Source organism: Agaricus bisporus, assembly GCF_000300575.1.
Source record: "Agaricus bisporus var. bisporus H97 unplaced genomic scaffold AGABI2scaffold_10, whole genome shotgun sequence".
Classification (NCBI taxonomy): Eukaryota; Fungi; Basidiomycota; class Agaricomycetes; order Agaricales; family Agaricaceae; genus Agaricus; species Agaricus bisporus.
The window spans coordinates 956,178-976,266 of NW_006267345.1; the positions used below are offsets into that span (position 1 = coordinate 956,178).

A 20,089-nucleotide genomic window follows, 5' to 3' on the forward strand; every position below is an offset into this window, starting at 1 on the left:
AAGAAATGAACATCCGCCTATGAATCCTACTGAAAGTTATTCACGAGGGAGCCGGGTAATTGGTTGTTGAGAACCGGTGCACATCTTGCCTCCGATCATTCGTTCCCCACTCTCGTGTTATACATACGTGCCATAAATACCTACAATTCGTCGTCCACGCAACTTTACTTGCGGCCTGCTTAGGGGCTCATTGCTCCAGCTGAGCCGAACTATAAGGCCATTCCCAGTGACCATGGCCCCTCAGCGGCGCTTGAACCAGATCCTAAACGAGTTGAGGCCGACTCCTCCTACCATCGGAACGTTGAAGCTCGGCGACATTACGTACGACGTCCCAGCGGCACTTGTCCCAAGCAGGTTGACTCGTAACTCTCGCCTCCTTGAGCCCCAGGATGGAGTCAATTCGGACAACTTACATTTCATGCTCCAAAAATACCTACTTGGACAGGATATATTCTTGGTTTCGCAACCCGGTCCGTATGCCAGGAGGCTAGCACTAACATTTGCGAGGTTAGTGCCTCGGAAACTGATTGTTTCGTGTCACTTATGCATCCAGTGTCATCAATGCGGAATATGAATACATTGCTCTGCATCGAGATGTAGGAGAAACTGAGCTCAAGCAGGTCGGTCGCCTTTCTTTTTCATCGCTGCACTGAAACTCAGAAATGTCGACATAGGGACGTGAGATTCGTGTTGGAGGGAATCTTGCATACGTTGATAGTCCAGCTGTCAGTGCAGTCAAACATGGAAGGATCCTGATTATAGAGGGCATAGAAAAAGCAGAACGAGGGATAATGCCGGTGCGTTCGTATATTCGTCATTGGTGCTTAGAGCGTAGCTGACATGACGGCTTGTCGTAGGTCCTGAATAATCTACTCGAAAACCGCGAAATGTAGAAATGTCAACTCACATTCATCTCATATTCTGACTTATATGCAGGAATCTTGACGACGGGACACATATAGTACATCCTCACCGATATGCTCAGTTGGAATCTGCTGGAACTACTATGTCCGAACAAGGGAAGGCCTTCATACCGGCACACAAAAACTTTCGCGTTGTTGCTATTGCGGCTCCTGTACCACCATACCCTGGATACCCTTTAGACCCACCATTCCGGAGTCGTTTTCAAGCCAGATTTGTTGATCCTGTAGGAGCTCTTTTGTCCCTCGATACGCCAGCGCGCCGATCAATCATCCAAGCACCCTTTTACACTAACGTTCGCAACCTCATTTTGACAACCCAATATGCCAGTGAATCTAGAAGTGCTTTAGAAGCAATCTCTAAAACATCATTACCACCGTTCCCGCAAACCGCTCTCACAAAATTGCGTGCACTCGTTCAAATGTTCCCTCCTCCTCCACAACCCACGCCATCCCAACTTGCTCGACTCTTCCTCACTCTCCATCCCGCCCTTGGCCATTCTGCTTTCCAGGCGTGGGCCATACTTAGTCGTCATACTCAAGAAGCTGAACTCGGAGAGCTCGGAAGTCCTTCAATGACCTCTCCTGATGAATGCATTGGGCTCTTTGGCTACACCATGAGTCGCATTGAGCGCATTGACAATCAAACTGCTCAGCTCACTTTTGACGGGCCATCCTGCATAAAGGTTACAGTGCCTGCAGGTCCGAAACCCCTCCTCCCATTCCCATTCATCGGGAAGTTTGACTTCCAGCCCACGCCACGGTTCATGGGACTTTTGACGTGCTTCATGCAGGCTCATGCATTGGGCTGGGACATCTCGCTTGTACCTCCGGCAACTCTTTCTACTGCATCTTCGTCGACATCCACTCTCGTACGAATCTTTGGCGAGCTCCTTGGATATGATTATGAAGTTTTACATCTATACAAAGAACTGGGTGGTCGTGAACTGATCATGAGGAGAAAGATAGAGGATGGTGGTGCGACTACTTGGGAACCGAGGTAAGACTGAACGAATCAACTTGACCACAACCCGTTCTAATTGTGCGGATAACCGTCAGCCCTTTGATTGAAGGAGCATGGTCTGGCAGACTACTCCATTTATCTGGACTTGACGTCATTGGATCCACTGCAGGCTCACTATCGCGGATGTTCCAAGACCGCGAGGTTGAATTATGGGAGGGAAAACGTATTGTAGGTTCAGCAACTCGACCGGAGGTCAGTTCTTCATTTGAGTTCATTTTTGAAGCATTTTACTGATATGTAATAAATATAGATTGAAGCTGGTGAATTATCGGTTGCTCACCCCTCTTTCCGCGTCATAAGTACTGCATCCAAGTCGTTACCACTGAAAGACTGGCTTTCTGATGAACATGCCAATATGTTTTTCCCCATTCCTAGCCAGCCAATGGATGTTCAGGAGGAAACTGACATACTACGGGCAACTGGCTGTCCCAGCGAGCTGGTGGACACGTTACTCCGCTTTGCTGGGAAATACAGGGAAACTATATCCGCTGATAATGTCCTCAAGAGTCGAAGACTAGGAACGCGATCATTAGTCCGAATTGCCCGAAAACTCGCCATGTTTCCTGATAGCCTGGACCTGCATCTGACTTTGGCACAATCGTTGCTGGCTGAGTTCCTACCTGCGATGGAACGATTAAATTTGAACACCTTGCTTGAAGATTCAAATATCATCAGGCGATCACAAACAGTAAGTGCTACACTCTTGAACTCGATTTACTTGAACTTATTATTGCTTCTTGAGTTTTATCTTAGTCCTTACGTCGAAGAAAACAAGCTAGTCTTCCCTCCCCCTAGTAGCGGTGGCGAGAAGACTTACCCCGCTATTATACCAAGATTTCCCGCTTCTGAGGACCCCGAAGGCGTATCCTCGCATGTTCCTCATATGGACCACTTTTACGATAACAGTTTGCAAACGGGTCTTATGCGTGACCTCGCGATCGATCTAGAGCTTTTAAAAGAACATGTTGTTCTCCTTGGCAATCAAGGCGTAGGGAAGAATAAGATTGTCGACAGATTATGCCAGGTAAATTTCGTTTACATGAGTTATTATTTTAAACCGTTAATCATGATGATCATCAGCTTCTTTGTCGCCCTCGTGAATATATTCAGCTTCACAGGGACACAACTGTCAATCAACTTATGTTCACGACGACGCTGGAGGGTGGCGTGATAAACTACACTGACTCTCCCCTCCTACGAGCTGTTAAATATGGCCGCTTTATCATAATTGATGAAGCTGATAAGGCGCCGGAACACGTTGTGGCTGTATTCCGTAGTCTGGCCGGTCAAGGCGAGCTGACTCTTTCGGATGGGCGACGTGTGCGAAGCGTTAGGGACCGTGAAAACGACGTTGTCGTACATCCTAATTTCCGGTTGATCCTGTTGGCAAATCGGCCAGGTTACCGTATGTTTCCTTCCTTGTTTTTAACAGTGCTGGTATTAATAATCGGACACCAGCATTCCTTGGAAACAACTTTCTCCAGGTCCTCGGTGAAAACTTCAGTGCTCTTTCGGTCAGCAATCCTGATTCTGAATCTGAAAAAAACCTTTTAAGCCAGTTGGCTCCCGAGATGGAAGAGAAGCTGATTAGACGTCTGGTTGCTGCCTTCCAAGACCTTCGCATAGGTTATGAGACCGGCGTTTTGAATTACCCGTACTCGCTACGAGGTGAGTATGCCTTTGATGTTCATGAATAAGGAAGAACTGAGTGTCATAACATCAGAATTAATAAGTCTTATCCGTCATATGAAGGCGTATCCTAATGATACACTGGGCGAAGCATTGCGTAATGTATTCGACTTTGACATTTACAAGCCGGAAATTATCGATAAACTGTCGGAGATCCTAATCAAACATGGGTTCGTTTGCTCTGTGTACAAATATACCTCGTGACTCAGTCCGTTGGTTCTAGGCTCGAGGTACCTCATCTTGGGTTGGATGCAGCTCGTGAAGCTGCGAAAAAGGTCAAAGACATTGACTTTGAACCTAAAAACAAGACTTTGGATGAGCCAAAAGAGGGAAAACACGATGATAAGGAACACTCTGGTGGGGACACATACGCTGGCGGCGTAAGTCGGATGCTCATGCGTCATTGGTGCCTGAGTTTCTGATACATTTTAAAAAGACTGGGGGACGTAGCACGGCTGGTATGGGTGGTATGGGCGGTTACAAACGGCTATACAAAGGAGGGGATATCAAGCAGGTACACAGATGCACACATTCTAATCAAATAACCATCGTTGACTTCTTATCAGGTTCCCGATGCACTGAAAGATAATGTTCCTGAGGAAATTAAAGAGAAGGCTCGAGAGATGGCTCGCCAGGAACTAAAGCGGAGGCTGGAAGAATTAGACATGTCTGCAGCTGAAGCCCGTGGATATGGTGAGCTACTGACCGCGACCCAGGCGCATTTGCAGTCCCTGCACAATTTGCTTGAATGTGAGCAATGGCCCACTCTTCCATATCTCCCAACGATTGTTATGATTAACGACGTCGCATTGCAGACCTTGCGGCCAAGGAAGATGAGCGCGTCTGGGTGAAGAGGCAGACTGATGGAGAATTAGATGACAGTCGGTTGACGGAGGGCTTGACGGGCGAGACTACCGTATATAAACGTCGTGGTATGGAGAAACCAGAGCTGGGAAGACCACAATTGAAGTAAGATCCTTTACCTGAGGCATCATAATTGCTGATCATGATCTTGGTGATAATTCACCCAGACCGAAGAGAATTCGATTCATCTTTGATCTTAGTGGCTCTATGTAGGCATTACTGTCCCTTATCTCCAAGGGATTACGTATCACTCAAACTGGGGACAGGTATCGCTTTCAATACGATGGTCGCTTGCAGAGAAGTATGGAGACAGGTGAGCCCATGGTCCATGTCGTTTTGGTTTGCATCAGACACTGAGATGGGCGTAGCTGTGATGCTCATGGAAACCTTCGATCAACTCTCGCGGAAGGACAAATATGTTTGGGACGTAAGTGATGTTGTTGAAATTTTTCTCAGCGGTGACATAATAGAACACTACTCTCAGATATATGGCCATGTAAGATTGTAGGTGCTTCTATGTGAATAACAACTGACTCTAGGATTTGTAGTCCGGTGATGGCCCCGATATTCCTTTGGTTGAAGTTAACAATCCACCGAAAGAACTCAAAGATCGATGGAGGGTTGCAGAAAAGATGTATTTAATTCCCCAGTACGCTTTTGCGGGCGATTATACAGGTCTGCTCCAGCTCTGTGGTCCTTAATGCTGGAAACTAATTTCATCGCAGTTGAGGCTATCGCTAATGGTGTCGCCGAAGTGGCAAAATACGATGCTGGTGCGTCTTGAAAGCACAAGTAGCCCACTGTTCTGAAACGAGATTGCATTGTAGACGACTGGTTTGTCATTGCCGTGACGGATGCCAACTTCAATCGCTATGGAATTACGCCTGAGCAACTGACCAAGGCTATGAAACGTGATTCCAAGGTCAATACTGCCCTAATTTGTATCGGCGAGGGTGCCGAAGCAACTTGGTGAGCCGCTTTATTAGTCGATGCTTCTTATTTTCAACAGTTGATTAGGATCACCCAACGCCTCCCTGGATGTGGCTTTCGTGTGAGTAACACAGGAGATATTCCGAATGTCTTGAGGAGTATTTTATCAACAATGGTGGATCGGTAAGATGGTGGTTCTAATCGGAGCTAATCAGTGTACGCCCGGGTTTGAAACACCTCAGTTGATATTCTGATTGGAATGCACCTGCCCAAATGCACTTTTTGTCTGTCATCTGAGCGAAAGGGCGATACGGGATCCCGAATGACTGATGATACATTGAACCATCACGTTGCCCCGTCGGTGAGCTGCTGGTTGCTTGAATGGGTGCGACCATTGCGTCTGTTACGTGAAAGGCTACGGAGGCATAACTGTGGTCGAGGATGACGTCATGAAGACCATCAACTTAGCATCATTTCTCGAATCTGGTGGGTCGTCGTGTGATGTACGTTACAGTGAGCTACTTGCTTCAAGTTGATCAGGCGGCGTTTCTTCTCTACCGCCTGCCCTCCTTACTCAAACACTAACTTTAAAGCTTAAGCGACGACGTTGCTAAAATGACGTCACTGTGTCTCATTAGTGATTGAACTACCAGTTCCCCGGCACCCCGTAGCATCAATGTTGCCAATATCATCCGTCATCCGTCATCGCGTCATCTGTCAACCAACCTGTCAAGGCTGGTAGGGTGATGGTAATTGATGATAGCAACGGGGATTCGTTTGCGAAAAAGATTACAATTCGGCTGGGAAATATCCTCCTCTTCGAAATATCCTCCATTAATACCGCTCCGGACTATATTGCAGCCACTATAGCCTGTGACACATACACTGCCATGGTTAGCATCCTTATTTCGGAAGTAGGGGATGTCTTGCAAGCTTAAAATGTGCCGGAGGTGAGGAACAGCAGATACGAATTACGATGGTGACACTGTCAAACCCTGGATGGCCAACCAGTTGGCAGGACAATACATAGACTGAACATATTAGTGGCGGTAAATGCTTTGCGCAAGGTGCGTGTCGTGTCTACTGGGGTCCGCGGTCGAACGTTTTTACGCATTCAGAATTTCTATTCTTTTTGTATCCTTCCTATACTCATTGTTCTGCTGAATGGTACAGTTGCGTTCTTCTGAACCGATATGTAGCTCTTGCAATTACTCTCTGGCACTGCTTCGATCGAGTTGGGTTGACGACCCCCCACGAATCTGGGAATGTAGGCTCTGAGTGCAAACGTCGAGAATTGAATGTGAAGATACAGTCCAGATATGATCTATATGATCATGATCAAGCATCATCTGCTTTCGCGATTTTGTTTTAATGTTGTTCCGCTGGCTATTCAAGGTTGTTTAGTGGCTATATTAATTTACCGATGATAGAAGTAAACAATAGGCGAGAAGATTTGCCGAGTGAGCGGATATGTTCTTCTCAACCGATATGGATTGCCTTGGATCGTATTCTTTATCTTCTGCGAAAAACATTGGCTAAGAACCTTCTTGGGCTGACAAACTTAGAAAAAAAGCTTCTTTCCACCCGTTACTTCGCCCTTTCGTTCTCCTATCTCAAAAGAAAATTATCACATGGCGTTTGCCTTATGATTTCAGATCCGAGCGCTCAACCTTACTTCGCCAACAATATGAACGCGGTCCTATTCCAGTGAGCTGAACATGTTGATGGAGATAAACGAGCAAAGTATGAAAGAATTTTGATATAGCCTGCTCTGCGCTGGGTAGAGCAGCCCTCTGGCTTTGGACCTCTTGAGTAGTGGAGACGAATGGGGTGAGGACAATAAGGTTTGATATCACTGAGCCGTGTGCATCATCTCAGTGAATACTGGCTAAGTTACAGTTTGGTATCGATCACCCTACGACTTCCTTTATTAAACTCCGTCCATCAGCTGTCTTCTACACGAGTTCAAGTCAATGACCTTTCATCAGGTGGCGAAACCCCGAGAAATATCATACACCAATTCCGGTACCGAGATCTTCTTCTCCAGATGCTCACGCTGCTCATCTTTTTGTTTGCATTAAAGAAAATACGTAGGCAACATGCCATACAAAGACATATCATGGACATTCTTTGCAGGCAAAAAGCCCAGCAGACCGTCCATATGTGCGGGCATCAATAGAGGTATCAATAGTAGATGTTTCCATAAACTTTTTTGACAGACTGTGCGGCTTTATGCCAGGAGGTCGACACTGAAAGTGTCGAACCTTGTTGCTGGCTAATCGAAATATTTGCCGACGAAAGTGATTCTCAATCATTTGGGTGTAAACGCCAAGAAAAAATGCGATACCCAGAAGAAAATGTAATACCCCCGGGTATTTATTTTGACAGCTAAGTACTTGCTGGGGCTCCAGATGCCTCAGACTGTGGTCAATGGCCAGCCGACTGGTTAGAATTGACTTTTAAGAAAAGGGAAATCCTACCCTGAAACCGGGACGAAATTATGACAGAATTATGCCGTTACTAGTAGTGGGAGATACGTAATTTCGATTGTTCAGTGAATTACTCAATAGATTTTATGCTGTGGCTTATCGGATATAATTCACAGACCCGATGGAAACACCGATATTGACACTGATGGTGTATCTGTAAATCTAATTTCAGCTTGCGATGTGGCGACGCGGGGTTGATTGAGGCATTGACACAATAGAAGTCGAGGGTAATCAGAGGAAGTTAGTATGATGAACTATATTGTGGAAGCCGTTGCCACAGAATGATCGAGAACTAATTATTAGCTTGATGGTCATTATGTTGCGGGCCATTTTGGGCACACTCATACACCTTCTTTATCTCTGTTGTTGGCCTGAATCCAGCATTTTGATCATTTTATGCTAAGAGCAAAAGGGGAAGATGGTCAGATTCCGACATGATGCACTGGTGACCGCGGGACCGGCGTTGATTGTTTTTTTTAGAACTACCGAGGCGTGTACGAAGGTTGAGTGGGCCGTGGAACTAATTGCCCAGGGTGTTTTCAGTAGGGTCCTCATACAACATCGGGTCTCTAAAAAGACCCTCCCTACCGAATACCCTACCAGCGTAAGTCTGCTGCTAGGGTATCAAGAGACGGAATAACCCATTTGCGGGCTCCATTGGTGGTCTGTGGCAAATATGAAATTTCTTTAGACGAAAATATCTCGACGAACATCTCCTAACTCAGGGAAGAGAGGAGGCGGGTTTTCGGCTGCTTCCAGACTTGGCATGCTGAGACTTGTCAGGCTGGCCAGGGTTTTCTTTATGGAGCCTTTATATAAACGAGACGCTCCCTCGTGTATAGGGGGCCGCAAGGCGATCTTCTCCCCCAACATGATTTTGTCTCCAGCGGACCATGAGCGCGCTGCGTGGTTACTGGGTCCATGGGTATGTCCCATGAACATACAGACGAAGCCATGCTTATCACGTGTTTGGTGTCTGTTCACAGTTGCTTGGTGGCGCTCTTGGCATCTTTCTCCAAGGCATTCTGTACTGCCAGGTAAGCCTCATTCGGATCAGCCTTGATATATTTGACCATTGGTCCCAGTTTATGCGTTATGCTATCCATTTCAAGAGTGACGGGTTAGGGATCAAAATTGGTGTTTTCGTTCTGTTTCTTACAACCACTTTAAAAACAATGCACTCGTTGTCAGTCTTCTCCTCAAATATCACCAGAGTAAACTCAAAATCACACAGCATTCTTGTTTGGAATATATTCATAGATTACTTCGCAGACCTTGAGGGCGCTATCGCTCTCAGCTACACTTCCTGGTGGGAGTCCGCCAGCTCACTCATCGTGCGTTGTTTAAAACTTGTTGTATCAGCCGACCGCTCAGAATTTCTTTTGAAGAATGCGACACTCGATCTCTATGTTCAAGTGTTTTTTGTCCGCCGCCTGTTTCTTATTTCGAACAGAAATTGGTATGTTACTGCCGTGGTTGCCTTTATCTTGGCTTTCTCATATGCAGCCATGTGTGTGGCTGTAAGTGGATTCCATTGGATGTTTTTTTGCTTTAAAGTTCTTACCTGATTCAAGATATATTACATCATCGAAGGAGCAACGGCGGCGAGTATTGTCGCGCCGTGGTGTAGGTTTACTCCCTTCTCTGAGCTTGAAGAAGTACTTACGTTAATTTTTTATCACAGTTGCAGCACATTTCAGCGCACTTGTGTGTATGTCATTGTTATATTGCTTTGATTTTTCACGATGCCAATGGCGAAGGATAATCTGATGGACTACCTCAAGGTGGCGATATTATCATGACTGCGGGCATAACGTATTTTCTGTTGAAGACGAGGGAGGACGTTCTTCCACAGTATGTACACTATTGTTTGGCCTCGGCGTCGATTGATTTCAGTTCAGTACAGTCGGCCATTTCACCTCCCTTATCCGACTAACATGGCTATCCGCCGCACCAGCTACGCTATGGTGAGTCAAGGGTTACGGTTCGTTTATATCAACTAATCAAAGTTTATTAGTGCTATACTCAACCTCATCTCGTCCCAGCTATGGCCTGGAACGGATCGACTGCTATCCGCTCTCTTTAATACGATGTTACCCAAGTTATACGCCATGTCGATGATGTGGACGCTGAATGCTCGGCTGGAGCTTCGTGCAATGTCAACGGGATCCAGTGATGTCACCTCTGGTCGAATGATATTCGACCCACCGTTCGATACGAGTCTACAGGTCATTCTCATCGCGCTTTCCTCTCCTGGCAAATTTCTTACCAATTTTCAGCATACCCACAACTCAGGACGGAGCCTTCCGGCGCGGACGTCGCTAGAATCAGGTCATCGGGTGGATGTAAGAACGATTCTTCGGTATGCGATTGCCCAACCAGATTTGCTGACGGTATATTGACAGGCTCATGAACTCAATGATGTATGCTCAGACAGCGCTAAATCGGACAAATCTGGACATGTACATGTAGTTGATGAGGAAAAAGCCTGATATCTCCAGGTTAGCTATAAATTATTGTGTCATAAAATATTGTTTTCTTCGTTGTTGTATTTAAATGTTCCGTCGGACTAATACCTAATCATTCCTTTGTCAAAGCATTATGATCTCGAGGTAAGTATTTCGTCTCTACTTTGGAGGTGCTTATGTCGTGGGTTATATAGGGCTCGCGAAAAGAGTAAATTGCAAAATGCAATTCGACGGCGTTCCGTGCTGCCTATAGTGGCATTCCGTATATTTCTTTGGACCTCGGATTCTTGTTTTGCCCATATCTTATACCGATCCTCTCTCCACGGAGAGATGACGGTACAAATCTTCTCACTACTTCTTTAAGTATGTAGTGAGGTAGTGTATGATGCTACCGCGGGTCGCGTCAAAACACTACACAAATAGAAGATGATTTTGAAATAGAAGCTGGAAAAAAACAAACCTGAGAGTTTTTTCTGAATCCTTATGGACGAATTTACCACGGGCCGCTAGAAAATCCATCAAGACCGGTCACCAGTCACCTTTTGTTTTTTCTTGGTGGAGTCTGTGGACTTTGGACATTTGATAACTAGTCCCAGCGTTCTTGGGTTGACTGCAACTGGAATTGTTCCGAGAAGGAAGGGAAATAAACGGACATGGAAGTGTGCTCCATAGGGAAATGCGTTACACACGGACAGTGGAACTCTTGACTCAGTCTAGTGACCAGGTGTCGAAGAATCGGCTACCAACGTAAAACCTGTTTCCTCTTGGCCAGTCCGTTCCAGAGATAATTCATCATTTAGACCTTCCAACTGTTTCCAGGTTCGCCTGGTCACTATCTGGTCACATGTCACATGTCCTCTGCAGCACGTGGTGCTAAGAATTTGCGATAGCGACTCCCAAAACTTCAGACTTTGCATATCTTCAGCCATGTCGACAAGCGGTCTCAAGGCGATAGCGCCTGTCCCAACAGCTAATGACTTCCTTGACATTGTGCTGTCAAAAACCCAGAGGAAGACTCCAACGGTCTGTCTCAATCATTATCATCAAAGAAAAAAAACTAAATTCTCATGTCGCAAACAGGTCATCCATAAAAATTTCAAAATCAGTCGGATACGAAACTTTTACATGCGGAAAGTCAAGTTTACACAAGACTCGTTCGAGGAAAAACTTGAAGCAATTTTACACGAATTCCCTATGCTTGATGTGAGTGGTATCTTGTTGTATATGTTTTGTGGACTTGAGCTGAAATTTATTTTAGGACCTTCACCCTTTCCTCTCCTCGCTCATGAATGTACTATATGATAAAAATCACTACAAGCTTGCGCTTGGCCAGTTACGGACCGCTAAACATTTGATCGATCAAGTCGCGAAAGATTATGTTCGCCTGCTCAAATTTGGTGACAGTTTGTATCGCTGTAAGCAGCTAAAAAAGGCAGCCCTTGGTCGGTGGGTGCTCTCCGTGTCATTTTGTGTAGCCCTAGCTAACGTCTAGTAGCATGGCAACAATCATGAGACGGCAAAAGGATCCACTTGCGTACCTAGAGCAAGTTCGACAACACATTTCTCGTCTTCCCGCTATCGATCCCAATACCCGCACTCTCCTTATCTGTGGATATCCAAACGTCGGAAAATCTTCGTTCATGAACAAAGTCACACGCGCCGATGTCGATGTACAGCCATATGCATTTACCACAAAATCCCTCTTTGTAGGACATCTCGACCATAAATACTTGCGATGGCAGGTCATTGATACGCCCGGTATCCTTGATCATCCCTTGGAAGACATGAATACGATTGAGATGCAGAGCATCACTGCTATGGCTCACCTGAAGTCCTGTATCCTTTACTTTATGGATCTGAGTGAGCAATGCGGGTATACTGTCGAAGCTCAGGTTTGTCTCTTTGCATTTTTTATGTCTCCGACTCAATCAATCGTCGTTTAGTGCAAGCTTTTCCACTCAATTCGGCCTCTTTTTACTGGGAAACCCGTGATGCTCGTCATAAACAAAATCGATGTGACTCGCCTTGAAGATCTCACACCCGAAAACCGTGCTATCGTGCAGGAAATTATCGACTCGGAGGGCGTCCATAATATTCAAGTGTCATGTTTCTCTGAGGAAGGTGTCATGGCGCTTAAAAACAAAGCCTGTGAAATTCTTCTTGCGCATCGTGTTGAGAACAAACTTAAAGGGAGCAAGATTAACGCAATCGCTAATCGGATACATGTTGCGCAACCGAAACCCAGAGATGATGTTGTAAGGACACCTTTCATCCCTGATGTCGTGAAGGAGAAGAGGAAGTACGATAAGGAAGACCCTGAGAGACGCAGGTTGTTGAGAGATGAAGAAGAACAGGAGGGTGGCGCTGGTGTATTCAGTATTAACATGAAGAGTGCGTTGTCTACCCCCTTGGGCTTTTGGATGGTTCTTACTTGTGTTTTGCAGGGGATTATCTTCTCGCTAATCCTGAATGGAAGATGGACACTATGCCTGAAATAATGGATGGCAAAAATATTGCAGATTTCATTGATCCTGATATTGCCGAAAAACTTGAGGCGCTTGAGCGTGAGGAAGAAAAACTGGCAGCTGAAGGTTTCTACGACAGCGACGAGGACATAGTACGCGTTTTCTTGCCCTTGCCTTATTCGTGAAAAGAAGTTCTTATGCGTCCTCTCTTTCTAGTTCGACTCTGATGATGAACGTGAAGCTGCCGAAGCTAAAGTTGCAAGACAACATAAAGTCGTATCCCAGCTCGACAAGAAATCCAGAAAAAACCAAACTCGTCTTCCCCGTACCGCAGGCTTGAGAACACTTACTGAACTGACGACCGAACTTACGAAAGCTGGATTGGATCCTAGTAGAATTCAAGAACGTGCTGAGCGTATAGCTAAACTTCAAGCTGCTGAGAGGAAGAGGAAGAGGGACGAAGATGACGAAGATGACGGTATGGAGGTGGATGACGGAGAGGAGGATTGGGAAGATGAAGGGATGGATGTGGATGGAGAAGAACGACCCTCGAAAAAGAAGGCCAAGACTACCTCCGGAGCTGTCATTACAAAGAGAGCTCCCAGGTCAGATCGTACTTTTGCTGGTATGCGTGACGAAGCTGTAAGTTTCTTTTCATTTGCCTTCCTGTTCGTTTTGATTGAATATTTCTCTTTTAGCAAGTTAACAAGGCCACAAAACTACGTAATCTCGGTCAACGACCTAGAAATATGCACGCCAAAGCTGGTGAGAGTGATCGTGCTATCAGAGTTAAGATGGTGTGTTATTACCTTTCTTGCACCGCCACGCCACTAATTCTTGTGATCGCGCTAGCCTAAGCATTTGTACTCGGGTAAGCGGAAAGCTGGGAAGACCAGTAGGAGATGAGCGCTATGTGTTTGTTTATCTTTTGCTTCTACCCTCTCGAGCGCTGTATCACCTATGTCTCTATGCCACCATATGTCCATACTTGTCTTGCATCTTGAGACCGTGAGTGATGCGTTGTACTGGTTATGGTTCAATCGAATTCGCCACTATAACTACTGATGGCCAGTGAGCACAGTCAGTGCTTGCACCTCCCAAAACTGCGAAGCCCTGTGACTCGCAGATGAGGTCAATCTAAAAGGGGCCATCGTGGGGGTTTTTACTTGTTTTATCACTGGGAATTCTCTCGTTGCTGTTTGTTGCCCAATCAAAAACAAAAGCTGCAGCCCCAATATCTAAGAATACCTACGAATCAATTTCGGGATCCCTGTTGCATTGTTTTGGAAAACCTTCTGCTAGATATGAACGCGATAGCTATATCTATGTGACAGTTTTTCGTCCCCTCCCATAGTTTATACAAGTCTCATTAATATTGCATGTTTTATACGTAAATCAGTGTACTGCGCTAAAGCCGATTAAAGGGGTGTCCAGCTCCCAGGGCTGAAATGCCAGAAGTACACCCGCAACGTGACCCAGGCAGGGCTAGTTTTTGGTGAGGTGGGTGGATTATTAGCGCGACGTTGAAAGATCTGACAAGGGTTGACATACTACAATAATCTCACTGGCTGGAGTTCGCCTATTAAACCAGTAGCCTAACGTTACAGGAGATGTGTGTAGCTTCTCGTGTTTGAACTGGCGTGGCAGAAAGTTATGGTTGCCTGGGTTTCAATGAGCTATAGCATCCACTGTCGGTTAGGTCGAGGAAAGGACTTGATATCGAATTCGAGCCCTGCAATTTCATGTCTTTGGGTGCATATCATGTGGTGCAGTAACATGAAAAGAATTCAATGGCTTATGGCACGACTCTACAAGCAGTTTAGGGGTGTACATGCAAGCCCGTCTCTGATCCGGAAGAGCAGAAAAGATAAGATTAGATAAAGTAGAAATATTTTTGGGTGTCCCAAAAAGGAGATGGCCTAATCGGAGTCGTTCTCGCGCACGCACCACCTCAACCATCCCGTCACACAATTCCTCCGCCCTCAACACAATAGTCCTCGCCGTCGTTCCCAACGATGCCGGGGTCCTCAATATCCCTCGAATCTCTAAGTAGCCCCTCCCCCTCCCCCCCTCCGACTCCTCCGAGAGCGAAGGGATCAGCCACACACAAGGTCCAAGCCGCTCAGGCCAAGGCTGCACCTCCTCACGGCCTCGGAAGCGACTCCGAGCTCTCTGAACTCACAGAAGAGGAGCAAGACGGCGCCGAAAAGCGGGCGAATCCTCCGAATGCACCCCATGGTGATCACACGGCGACAGGTGACGAGTCTGTCGGAACCTCAGTAGGCGGGGGTGCTTCTACCAGCACGTCAGCAAGTCTGTCCAGACGTACTGTCCAGACAATGTTATCTACTACTGGGAAGCGGCGAAGAGGACGAAAGAAGAGAAGTAGTCTTGTTCCTGCACCCATGTGGGACTGGGCAGGGTCGAAGGCAAACAAGGAGCAGGAGGAGGAAGAAGAGGAGGAAATGCCTGGTCCTCCTGAAGTCATGGAAGAGGAGGAAGACGAAGAGGAAGGAGAAGTGGAAGAAGAGGACAAAGAGAAAGGCACTGGTAGTCATCATCCAGCACCGACACCGATCGTAAGAAAGTCGAAAGGGAAAAAAGTCGCTAGTCGCGCTGAACTCGGTGAGGATGAGGCTATGGAAGTCGATGTGCCTCGTGGATTCGAGCCAAAGCTCAATGGAGCACCCGCGTTGCCCCAGGGTATCCCCAGCTCGAGTGCAGGTGGCAATGAGGAAGAGGAAGAGGAAGCTGAGAGCGAAGAAGGGGACAGCGAGGAGGACAAAAACGTAAGAATTCGTCGCGTCAAACAATTCAGTCGTACCTCACATACTGATCCTAATGAGCAGGCACAAAGTCAGTCGGATGAGGCATCTGATAGCGATGGACCGAAATGGACAGTGGCACCTATCCAAGCGCGGATGCGGACGCACGGATTTCGGCACAGAAAGATTGTTCCTCGTCGTTCGAATTGGAGAAGGAGCAGCTATGTTTACGCGCGGAATTGTCCTCCGGACGAAAAAAATCCTTGGAAGTTTTCGGAGGATGAAGAGGACAACTCGGCCTCGTCAAAGGGTTCCGACGACGAAGACGTTGAGGACGAGGAAGACACCGAAAACGAAAATGAGAAAGACGAAGGCGATATAGACAAGGAAGATAACGACAGAGATCCCCCTGCTGAAGATGTCGATCTCTCCGAGACGACGCAAGTTGTTGGTAACTATTCTAATCCCATTATCAGTAGCGCAGCGCTCAAAGCTACATCATCTCCTCCAAACTCTCTTGCGCGTGTCGGGGATCAAACAGGACCATTGGTCGAAGCCATTGCTCCCATTGCCGCAGCAGCAGCAGCCATGTCGATTATGGCAGGTTCTCAGGTCATCGATCCAGCGTCTCCCTCGACTTATACGTTTTCTCGACATTCTCCTGACCCAGCTAGCACAAAGAATGTGGCTGATTCTTTGAAGAAGAAGAATGCTAAGGTCAAGGAAGGCGATTATGATGGATCATCGGCTGTCCCGAGAGCGGAGAAGAAGGAGAAAATATTGAAACACGCTCCTCCAGCCTTGGATACAGAAACTGATCCACCTGAACTCGAAGGTGATGGTGACAATGAACCCTCGGCAGCGGCAGATGCAGATGAACCTGAGGTCGAGCAGGAACAAGAAGTTGACGTGGAGAATGAGCTCGAGGCAGTTGAAGCGGAGGAACCATCACCCGACGATGACTTAGAAGTGGAACTAGAAAGTGATCTACAGCCAGCGCATAGAGCCGAGGCTCTCGACGTGCTTGCGACTATTGAGCTCAAATTTGCACTTCTGCGAGAGCGTGTTTATGTCGAGAAGATGGAAGGTTTGGCTTGGGAGGAGAAACTTGTCAACGAAGGTCAGACTTTCGTACGACACGGTTGAGAAGCTCAGAACTGACTCCGATGTCCTTGTGTCCACAGGAACGCACCCAGAACTCATCCACATTCAGAAAGAGTTGTTAAAACGTCGCGATAGACGTCTAGAACTAGCCTCTAGGAAACGGGAATACGAGCTTGCCAATATATCGAAGAAAAGGCGCACAAACGAAGACTCAACATGGAGTTGGTGGAAGGTGCTTTATATGCTTTGCATCATGAATGAATCTAATTTGTCATACAAGCTTGCTCGCGACGATCTACAGACAGATATGGTAGCAGAAACGAGCAGAAAAAGACGACGATTAGAGCGAGAGCGGAGAGCTTCCGAAAAGCCTCAGCCCGGTGCGCAATTTTCGTTTTTCGATAAAGCATTAAAATCCATCTACATATCATTTTCAGTCCCACACGTACCTCTGCCTCCCTCTGAAGTGCCACCTGCGCCCTCACTACGTAAACTTGTCAAAAGTTTCCCATTTGTCGACAAGCAAAAAATGCGTAATTCTCAAATCACTTCGAAACCAGGCAATTACCCCGAACTCTTAGGCCTCACCCCCAGCGAGATCAATACAGACCTCGAGGTTTTTTTCTCCGGTCGCCGTGGCTACGATTTTCCTGTCATGGGCTTTCCAGCTCCAATTCCACCTCCACTCGGAATTCCGGGCTACGAAACATATCCAGATCATATGGGAAATCCTATGGTCCCTCCAGGTCGAAATCATCCTCAACATGTGCCTGCTTTTACACACCAGATGCAGCCTCCTCAAAATTATGCATATACTAGTCCCAACGGTGGGCGGATGCCGCCCCCACCGGGACATTCACATCCACTGCAACAACCACCACCGCCTCTACCTCTACATGCGGGACCATCGGGGTCAGGTATGTATCCAATGGACGAAATGATGGGCCCTATACCTCATTCTGTATCTACACATCCTTACTACGGTTCGCAAGTAAATGGTGGGCCATACCCTGAGAGTGCCCCGCCTCTTCCTGCTTCGATGGTTGGACCTCCTGGTCATCACGGACGCAGGTCGCCTTCACCGATGGGTGCTGTCGTGAATGGTAAGCAACCTCATTCGGGATGGATGGGCCCGGGAGTGCCTCCAGGCCCAGGCGGCGTCCCTGTTGGACAAGTTGGATATCCAGGCCCAGGTCATGGAAGATCGAAAGGAGAGTGGATCCCAGGTGACGACCGACGACGGGATTACCCCATAGGAAGCGAGGAAGAAGAGGCGGAGAGGATGATGAGGGAGCGAGCACAGAGGGAAGACAGAAGGGAGTTCTTTGACAGGGAAAGAGATAAACAGAGAGAGCAAAGAGACAAGGAGAGAGACCGGGAGAGTATGATGATGGATATGGACCGAGAGCGGCATATGCAGATGATGGCTCAGCACCGACAAGGGCCTCCAGCCTCAGGCCCTCCCTCATCAGCACCCTTGCACCCGCATATACATGGAATGCCTGGCCAGCACCATCCTATGGGTGGACGCCATCACTCTCGCCCACACCACCATCATGTAGTCCATCACCACCACCACCATGGAACATCAGGTCCTGGAGGACCTCCCCCACCTTCCGTGATGCATAGTCCGAGAGCTCCGAGAGATTTTGGAGAGACTGGACCTGGCTCGGGACATGGGCAATACCCAACAGAAATCATAAATCTCTCTTCAAAACTTGGGCCGCCTCCACCACACCGCGATGATTATCCTTCAAATCGAGAATTAGATTTCAGGGAGAAGGAGAACCGAGAGAAAGAGAGAGCAAGAATGTCGAGGAGATCGTCGCCTGTACCAGGGTCTTCATCTCAGTCTCAACCTCAATCTCAAGGGCCTCTGCAGCCACCGCTCATGGAAAGTGACAGACCGATATCAACGCCTTTTGCCATGGCTTCTACGCAAACCATGCAAGCTAGTGGTTCTGCAAATGGGACATCTTCACCTCGCTGTGAGTAGTGAGATTATCTCACGTTTTATTCATTTTATATTCATCATACTATTTCTAGTGCCATCAGGATATGATGGACACCTAAGATCGCCTGGACATAGGTTCTCGAGTACTGGACGTAGTGTTCCCCCTACTGCGGGGCCGTCAACACCCTCAGCGGTCCCCCCTCCCTCTTTACCTTCGTTGGCCAATACTGGCCAGAGAGACGGTTCGGCGCTATCCTCCCCTCGAAGACCACCTCCGCTGCAGAGCCCTTCATTAATAAGCGACTCTCTACGAGAAAGGGATCTGGAAGGAATGGCTGGTAGTAGCAGTGGAGCCAGCATGGTGCCAAGCTCGAGTCCAGTTCTCCAGGGACAGAGGTCACCAGGACCCGTCAAGTTCGGACCTCCGCCTCCGATGACACTGGGTAGCAGTACGAACGTTGCTGAACGTGACAGAGTTTCCGGTGCTTCCACTTCAGGACTGAGCGGAGCAAAAGGACCATTCAGTGCAGCTGTGAGACCATCAGCAGTTGGCTCCAAAGTGCGGCCCGGATCACCCATTGGTCAAGTGGCGAAAGCGGTGAATAATCAGCCTTTGGTGAATTCAAAAGTTGGGCTCTCAGGACCTGGAAGAGCTGGGACTCCGGTTGAGATTGAAAGAAAAGGGCCATTTACGTCTCCATCTGCAAGGAGCGTTAACGGTGTGGTGGGTGGTTTTGATGGGGACGAGAGGGACAGAGAGAGGGAGAGGGAGAAACATAGGATGCTAGAGGATGCGAAATTGATGGCTGGACCTGGACCTCTGACACCTCCAACATCGTTAATCTCCAGTGCGAATGCGAGCGCGCCCACAAGCTCCCCTGTGGCTTTGACCTCGCCTTCGAAGATGAGCGTCCCTCAAATGGTTGATGGCCCCTGACATCCATAGGCTTGATGTTTTTTTTTTCTCTTGGAAGGGAGGTTTTTATTTAACGAATTGCCGGCTTGTGTGTATTCTACACTTTTACTATCGAGTCTGGAATGGGCTTTCCAAACTGCTATCGAAGTTTTTTTTTACGATCTATATAAGTGTTCTCTCATTGAACATTTTCATTCCTAGTACAAAGATTAATTTACTCATTATTCTGCCCAAAGTTCTTTTATACTTGTAAAACTCGTGTTCTCGCTGTTTCCTGGCACTAGCTAGAATTTGTGTATCACATTTGGAACGCCTATAAGCTCCCTGAGGGTGTAGTAGATGTTTCTTTCCTGGTATCAGGGAAAGGGCGGCAAGCGTGATCGCTACATGGTAGATTGCCACAGGGGTGGGGGGGAGTCGAAGTCGATAGCGCCATTGAGAGCCACTAACACGGCCATGAGTCGGAGGAGTGATGAACCGTGTCGGACATCGTGAACCGGA

General features: G+C 47.4%; 5 protein-coding genes across 5 annotated transcripts; all 5 read left to right on the top strand.

Annotated features, from left to right (window-relative positions):
- The first annotated feature begins 98 nt into the window (after positions 1–98).
- AGABI2DRAFT_226806 (hypothetical protein) lies at positions 99–5,720 on the top strand. The gene is made up of 21 exons (XM_006455280.1): positions 99–507; positions 554–620; positions 675–797; positions 858–889; positions 937–1,920; positions 1,980–2,136; positions 2,195–2,632; positions 2,687–2,968; positions 3,025–3,349; positions 3,403–3,612; positions 3,668–3,803; positions 3,857–4,013; positions 4,200–4,383; positions 4,449–4,602; positions 4,665–4,706; positions 4,764–4,810; positions 4,866–4,924; positions 5,046–5,172; positions 5,223–5,270; positions 5,325–5,466; positions 5,515–5,720. Exons 1-21 carry the CDS (start codon positions 233–235, stop codon positions 5,612–5,614), a joined length of 4,089 nt encoding a protein of 1,362 aa, XP_006455343.1. The 5' UTR covers positions 99–232; the 3' UTR covers positions 5,615–5,720.
- A 3,067-nt stretch (positions 5,721–8,787) lies between these two features.
- On the top strand, positions 8,788–10,388 carry AGABI2DRAFT_145527 (hypothetical protein; the record flags this gene model as incomplete). The annotated part of the gene is made up of 11 exons (XM_006455281.1): positions 8,788–8,841; positions 8,903–8,953; positions 9,002–9,053; positions 9,177–9,250; positions 9,305–9,375; positions 9,423–9,436; positions 9,601–9,623; positions 9,748–9,770; positions 9,823–9,883; positions 9,962–10,278; positions 10,322–10,388. The coding sequence occupies 11 exons, from the start codon at positions 8,788–8,790 to the stop codon at positions 10,386–10,388; spliced, it is 807 nt and encodes a 268-aa protein (XP_006455344.1).
- A 923-nt stretch (positions 10,389–11,311) lies between these two features.
- Positions 11,312–13,755, top strand: AGABI2DRAFT_75410 (hypothetical protein; the record flags this gene model as incomplete). The annotated part of the gene is made up of 9 exons (XM_006455282.1): positions 11,312–11,407; positions 11,465–11,587; positions 11,643–11,830; positions 11,880–12,276; positions 12,328–12,775; positions 12,829–13,007; positions 13,066–13,491; positions 13,548–13,646; positions 13,702–13,755. 9 exons carry the CDS (start codon positions 11,312–11,314, stop codon positions 13,753–13,755), a joined length of 2,010 nt encoding a protein of 669 aa, XP_006455345.1.
- Positions 13,756–15,383: 1,628 nt separating this feature from the next.
- AGABI2DRAFT_180469 (hypothetical protein) lies at positions 15,384–16,734 on the top strand (the record flags this gene model as incomplete). Its single annotated transcript, XM_006455283.1, has 2 exons — positions 15,384–15,638; positions 15,699–16,734. Coding segments are annotated over exons 1-2 (1,185 nt in total), but the record flags the coding sequence as incomplete, so codon positions are not given.
- Positions 16,735–17,728: 994 nt separating this feature from the next.
- On the top strand, positions 17,729–19,901 carry AGABI2DRAFT_187745 (hypothetical protein). The gene is made up of 2 exons (XM_006455284.1): positions 17,729–18,706; positions 18,765–19,901. Exons 1-2 carry the CDS (start codon positions 17,758–17,760, stop codon positions 19,607–19,609), a joined length of 1,794 nt encoding a protein of 597 aa, XP_006455347.1. The 5' UTR covers positions 17,729–17,757; the 3' UTR covers positions 19,610–19,901.
- Positions 19,902–20,089: the final 188 nt, after the last annotated feature.